The sequence below is a fragment of the Glycine soja genome, chromosome 12 (genome assembly GCF_004193775.1).
Source record: "Glycine soja cultivar W05 chromosome 12, ASM419377v2, whole genome shotgun sequence".
In the NCBI taxonomy this organism is placed as follows: Eukaryota; Viridiplantae; Streptophyta; class Magnoliopsida; order Fabales; family Fabaceae; genus Glycine; species Glycine soja.
Window position 1 is genome coordinate 19,866,194 of NC_041013.1, and position 6,946 is coordinate 19,873,139.

At 34.5% G+C, this 6,946-nt stretch overlaps 1 protein-coding gene across 1 annotated transcript; it reads right to left on the bottom strand.

The window, feature by feature from the left end:
* Positions 1-1,984: 1,984 nt before the first annotated feature.
* LOC114379991 (G-type lectin S-receptor-like serine/threonine-protein kinase At4g27290) lies at positions 1,985-5,703 on the bottom strand. The gene is made up of 7 exons (XM_028338859.1): positions 4,281-5,703; positions 3,742-3,852; positions 3,479-3,636; positions 3,189-3,399; positions 2,837-3,074; positions 2,602-2,752; positions 1,985-2,518 (listed from the first exon to the last, which is right to left on the bottom strand). The coding sequence occupies exons 1-7, from the start codon at positions 5,542-5,544 to the stop codon at positions 2,210-2,212; spliced, it is 2,442 nt and encodes an 813-aa protein (XP_028194660.1). The 5' UTR covers positions 5,545-5,703; the 3' UTR covers positions 1,985-2,209.
* Positions 5,704-6,946: the final 1,243 nt, after the last annotated feature.

Below are 6,946 nucleotides of genomic sequence, written 5' to 3' on the forward strand. Positions count from 1 at the left end.
ACACTTGATGTTGCATTAATTATATCGTGAGCTATGAATTATACAATAACCCGACCAGTGTTTATGCGCAGTGTTAAAGAGAAAGTGTAGGTCGTGGTAAAAATGTTTGAAACATGAGTGTGAGGTCGTGATATTGTATAATTCATGAGCAGTGCTTATAAATGAAATATGTGATGAATTGTGGAATAATATGTTGCCTTGAGATTATAATATTGTTATTGAGATTGAGTAAAAGTGTAAAGTATAACAGATGTTGAATTGTGAGATACGTGAAAACATGTGATGGTGGATTATGACATTATGAGATTTGAAATTGTGAATGAGTTTTGGTTGTGAATAAGTGTGTGATTAACTCTTGATGTGACATTATTTGTGTTGTAAGCTGTGAATTGTACAATAACCCGACCAGTGTTATTTTGAGAAAAGTGTAAATGCGCAGTGTTAAAGAGAAAGTGTAGGTTTCCTATTTAGGAACCAGTGTTAAAGAGAAAGTGTAGGTTCCTATTTAGGAATCAGTGTTAAATTGTAACGCAATATGTTGTACGTGTTTAAGACATGAGTGTGAGGTCATGGGTATTGTATAATTCACTAGCAGTGTATGTGTGCTAAAATGATTTTAGGGGTTGGACCTGAATCAGGAGGGAGAGGCCCTGATGGACTCTTCGGAGTGTAGGCCTTGGGGGTCACCGGGTTTGAGTGTTCCTTTAAGCCTATGCGGATCCCATATGGTTGGAGCATTCTTCCAAAACATCGTGACCCTGACTGGTCTCCATATGATCTTACTTAGTGAGAGTGACCTGACAAACCCATTGTGTGGTGTGTCTTGTTATGTACTCCTAAGCGCACCAGGGAGGTTTTTCACTGACATGGTACCACATTGCATATAGGTTTGAGTCTTAGCATAACTGTCTCATGCGCTTGCTAATTGTTCATTATGAAATTGATGTGTTATTATGTCTTGATCGGAGTGTGTGATTCTTGTGTATTGTGATTGATGATTGAAAGGTTTGATTGATGATTGAAAAATGAATTTTGAATGACAAAGTGATGAAATAATGTGAGATATGCTAAGTAAATTGTATTTGGCTACTATATGTTGTTTTGTTTCTCTCTAGTAGTTAGGAATGTGATAACTCACTCCCGATTTGTTGTTTGTGTTTGGACCCTATGATGATCTTGAACATTGTGTTCGGGGGAGCAGATGGCTAGGTGAAGTGCTTAAAGGAACCTTGTGCTGAAGGACATCAGGACACAATGCTCTGATAGGATGTGACAGTGGGGCATAAGTTTTATATTAATTGCATAATGTTAGTCTATTTTATTTTATCTCACTGATTTAACAAAATATTTTTGTAAAGTTTGACGGCCTTGTTTCAAGCCGAATATATTTTTTAATAAGTTTTAATTGATAATAGTGAAGTGAATGTGAACCTTTTATCCGTGTGAATTTGGTTACCGATATTTTTTATATATTTTATTTACTTATATGTCGGGGTAGAGGGTGTCACAGTCGCACTGTGGAACAAAGTGAAACATGTGGGTACGCACCGTGCTTTTCTCTTTTGAGGTACCAACGTACTGCCAGACTTACAGTAATGTGAAGTAAGCACTAGTAGTCTAGTGTCTAATGGCCTCAACTAAAGAGTGTCAAAAAGTAAATAACATGTTTGGAATCGAGTATTAGTTTGGTATTTACTAATTTGCAGAAGTCATATCAACAATCTCAACTTTATGACCAATATGTTTAGTAATCTATAGAGTAAATATTTTTGAGATTTACACCAATGGGTCATGAGTAATCACATAAGTGAAACTAACACTACACCTTAACCTAAAATCTTAAGGCTCGGGTTATGAATTTTCTTCTCAATTATATGGTAGTCAACATTTTCATTCATATAAGATGTAGAACTTCACCTCACACTTTTATGCATTCTTGTGATTAGTGATTTTGTGGAGCAGGTAGAGAGGGATCTAAAATATGTTTCATCTCAATGACTGGAGAAGCATCACAACCATATAATATTACAAAATACATTTAAACATTCTTGTCTTCATAGAACTATTTGCTTATTTAACACTAGTTTGGATACAAGAAATAAAGTTAGAGAAGGAGCTCATAAAAGCACATTTAGTACTAATGTATGCTTAATAACTGATATATCCCACATTGGAAGGTGAGGCCTTAACATTTTGTTGCCTCCATATGCTATCTTGCGTCTAACATTGTGATGGAAAGTTCATTAACTGAACAAAGTTGGTGATTTGTCAAGGATGAACTTGCTTCAGATGAAACATCTTTTTCAGCATAAAATCCAGGAACGTTTGGCTTTGGCAATAATTTATCACCATTTAACATTAAAACCACTGATGACATGTTTGGCCTATCTTCGGGTATTTTCTGCACGCATAATAGGCCTACTTGTATACATCTTATGACTTCAGAGGGCGTGCATTGCACTCCTAACACTTCATCCAATAGTTCCAGTGCCCTTTCTTCAGTCCACAATGTCCACGCCTAAGATGGTGAGAATTGAGTTAGTAGGCTGGAAATGATTCAGTTTATACTAACTAGCAGCATAGTCAGATCAGTATGCTTACATGTCCAAGAAGATTATTGTAGTGTTTTGAGTCTGCAAAGTCCCTGTTTCTTTTCCCACTAACAATCTCTAGTACAATCACACCATAACTAAAGACATCTGATTTCACTGAGAAATTCCCACGTGTAGCATACTCCGGAGGCATGTAACCGCTAAAAATTATTTTTTCAAAATAAAATAATTAAAACTTGACAGTACAATAACAAACAATCGTAATCAGATAGAAACTAGCTCACTATGTTCCAGCCACCCGATTTGTGTTTTCCTCAACTTGATCTCCCAAGAATGATCGAGCCAATCCAAAGTCTGATATTTTTGGATCCAAATTTGCATCTAGTAAAATATTGCTAGTTTTTAGATCTCTGTGAATAATCCTCAGCCTAGAGTCTTGATGAAGATACAGAAGACCTCGAGCAATGCCACTAATAATGTTGAAACACTTGTGCCAATCCAGAAATTTCCTTTTGGTTTCCTCTAGTAAAATACACACATTTAGCATAGCAATTGCAGTCTCCATAATTTCCTAAACTATTAATAGAAAATAGAAAGATTATAATAGATGTTTGAATCAACGAAAATGGTTCCAACCAAAAACAAAGTAGTCCAAGCTGTGGTTGGGCATGTACTCGTAAATCAACAGTTTTTCTTCTCCTTTAATGCAGCAACCAAGAAGCTTTACAAGATTACGGTGTTGTAATTTGGCAATCAATGCCACTTCATTTTTGAACTCATCCAACCCCTGTCCTGACTTCTTTGAAAGCCTTTTCACTGCTATCTCTTTCCCATCTATCATTGTGCCCTGAAAAAAAATATTCTCCTTGTAAGTCGGAGGGATTTTAAGGAAAATAAATGTTCTGGATATCAATTATCTGTTTCACCTTGTATACCGGTCCAAAGCCACCTTGTCCAAGCTTGTTTTCAGTTGAAAAGTTTTCTGTAGCATTAGCTAAAATTGAAAAATCAAAAGATGGCAAATCCATGTCTTCCATTCTTTGTATGTTTTTGCAATGCTTGTTGTAAAATTTTCTTGCAGCCCCTGATCAGGAAATCATGATTGGTTGGAAAATAGCAGTATGTAAACTTGGATTTTTTGTGTGCCTAATTTCCTGTATTAGATGCTACATTACATCATTTTACTTACCTGAATTTTTAATTATCAATATGCATACACATGTGATGATTAATCCAGCAATGGTCACACCAACAATGATTTCTACTTTCGTTTTCTTGAAGTTTCCATGGTCAACATGATCTGAGAGAAACATAGCAAAATCAGTCAGCAACTTGAAAATAAACAGCTCTATTGATTGAGGCTGACAAAGTGAGTCTAGTTTCTTTAGCCTCTCTAAGGGATGAAGACAATATTGTATTTAATTTGAAAAGTGAATTCCATATAATAAATAACATGCAATGCTAATAGCTTTATATGCAGTTCTAAGCAAATTCTTGCAACACACGGATCTTCGTTTCAATTATTGCCTGAAGTTAAGCATTCATTTCTAGGCACATAAATCATAATACAATGTTTGTTTAACTCACCTTCGAATGTTCTTATGGCCTTACCCTACTACACCCGTTTCTCTTAGAATTATACAATAATCAACAAAAATTCAAACCATAAAACAAAGCGAAGAAGCCAAAGGCAAAAATGAAAATAAAAATAAAAAATTGATCGTGTACCTAATTCTGAAGCAGGCACTCTGATATAAAAGTCTTGTCCCCATTGAGAGAATCTCCCTAAGTCAACAAGAGTATTAAACCAAAGTAGACAGCCACTTCCTCCGTCACGGATGTCTAAATTTGCATATGCTGCACAAGAACCGTTTTTAAGACATGACTTCTGACATTCATCAAGGTTCATGGTCTTATTATACCACGATGAAGACGTGTCTGGCAATTTTATGCGTGAGTACTTCAAGAAGCCATCTGTATCACTATTTTTGCTATTTGGTTTATTCCCTGGAACACAACCATCTGACCAAATTGATTTATTCCAATGATAAGGAGACTTGGGAACATAACCTCTCAGACATTCACAAGTTGGAATGTTACCATCAATATTACATATTGAATTTCCACCACAATAGGCATAAATATCACATAGATCTTTCTCCCCATTTGAGATGACTTGTCGGGTGCTTGTTTGAGTTGTCCAATAGAAATTCATCCCATTGCCTGAAGGGGGAAGCGTAGATACACTGAAGATCGATCTGTTGATAATCTCGTACTCATAATACACTTCTTTTTCATTGAACACGAATTTGTGTAACAATAGATGAGTTGCAGCTGGATATCTAACTGTTGACAAGCCATTCCACGACCCAGCTCTGAGTTTTATATCAGATCCCTTGAATTCAATTATTTGAGGATACCCTCTAAGATCAATTCTTATAACATATTCTCCTTCAGCAGGATCATCAACACTTTTCCAAGACCTTACAGTGCTTTCTAGACCAGTCTCCAAGTTCCATCCGAGTTTCATTCCTTCCAACAATGTGTCACCTGGATAATCAAAACTCTGCCACAAGATGCTGTCTTTGTTAGTTTTCTGTCCATTTTTCACTACAAAATTTCCCGAATCCAAAAGATTAGCAATTGGATTATTGACTGCTTTGCCTGATATGTTGGATGACCAAATGGGGTTGTTTGTATCATCGAGAAGCTCAAGAATGCCTTTCTCATTGAGTTTCAGAACTCCTGATTTATTCTGAAGAGGTATATTTCTGTTAGCCACCCACACCACTGTTAAAGGGGATACATTTCTGTACCATATGCCCAAGTACCGTCTTGTTGAACTTCCGGGACTGAAGAAACCCGCTTCAATTATTCCAGCTGCTGAAACCAAAGTCTCGCCATCTCGGATAGATTGACTCACTGCTAAACTGTCTAGTGAAGTGCAAGTTGTAGACATGTAGGAGAATAAGAAGAACCAAATAAATAACATATTGTGATGTTTTGAATGCAATGACTTCTTAATTACTGATGCTCACTTAACTTTTTTGCCTCTCCCACTAAAGAACGTTGAGGAAGGTGAGTTTCTGTGAGAGTAAGAAATTATGCAGAGGATAACCATTACATAGAATTAGGATGAACTCAATTAGAGAAGACTGAAGACCGGTAAGTCAATGACAGAGTCTACTAGGATTAATTGCCACGAAATATATATGTACTTCCAATACCTATTAGTCTTCCATTACATAAATTCTTGCAGCACTTGATAACGAAGTGCCGTGTTTTAAAAGTTGTAATACTTTTTTATTTTCATTTTGAGAAAAAATATATTGATGTTATAAGCACTATAAGAGACAAAACATTATTACGTTAATCACAGTTACTTAAAAATAAAAAAATATATTAAAGTATTCATAATAAAATATAATCTTAAATTATTTTTAATTAATAACATTATCTTAAACTACTTAATCAGTTGAATATCTGAATATTATGTTTATATAATAATTGCCTGAGTTTCCTCACTTGTATACATGGCACATTTTATTTTATTTTATCAATTCATGCCTTTATTTTTTCTTATACAAACGTTAACTAAGATTTGATCTCTTTGGTCAAACTCACTTAACTAACTTGGCAATCCTTCTAGGTTGCTTGCATGCGTCTCCATTAAAAACGGAGCATGTTCTAGGTTTGGTTTGTAGAAATGGAGATGAAAAGAAACTAAACACAATGTTGTCCATGTCAGGATCCGGAAAACTCTGCAGCAAACGTACACCACATATGCTTTATCAGAATTAATTAAATTCATTTATGTTGTGGTATATTGTTATTTTTAATTAATGAAAAAGAAAATATATAAATTCAAAAATAGAATCAAAGATACTGAAAATGATAGTTTGAAAAAAGATAAGTTATATTAAATTATTTCGTTGATATTTAAAGAATAAGATGATATATCATTCATATTTAAAGCTTATTTGAATTTTGACAATATGTGTACACATAAATAAAAAGAGGGGGGACATTTACATAAATAAATGCATATATTATACCCCTATCCATTGAAAGATGAATATTATGGTGCCCTCCTCATTTAGGTCAAAATATACTGCTCTTAAAGTGATACACTAACAAATTAGTTCTAAATGATAAAAATTCAAATTTAGTTATTGAATGCCCAAAAAGTGTAAAAACTTAATCCTCTGGACAGTTTAATGACAAATTGGTACCTGGACTTTATAATTCAATGTCAAATTGGTCTTCGAAAAGTACAACTTATTATCAAACTACATTTAATAAGCAAAGTAATATAAGCAAAAGTGTTATATCATGTCATGTTTATTTGAGAATAGTGTTGAAATTTCTAACCTGATGCATAACATGAATAGTGT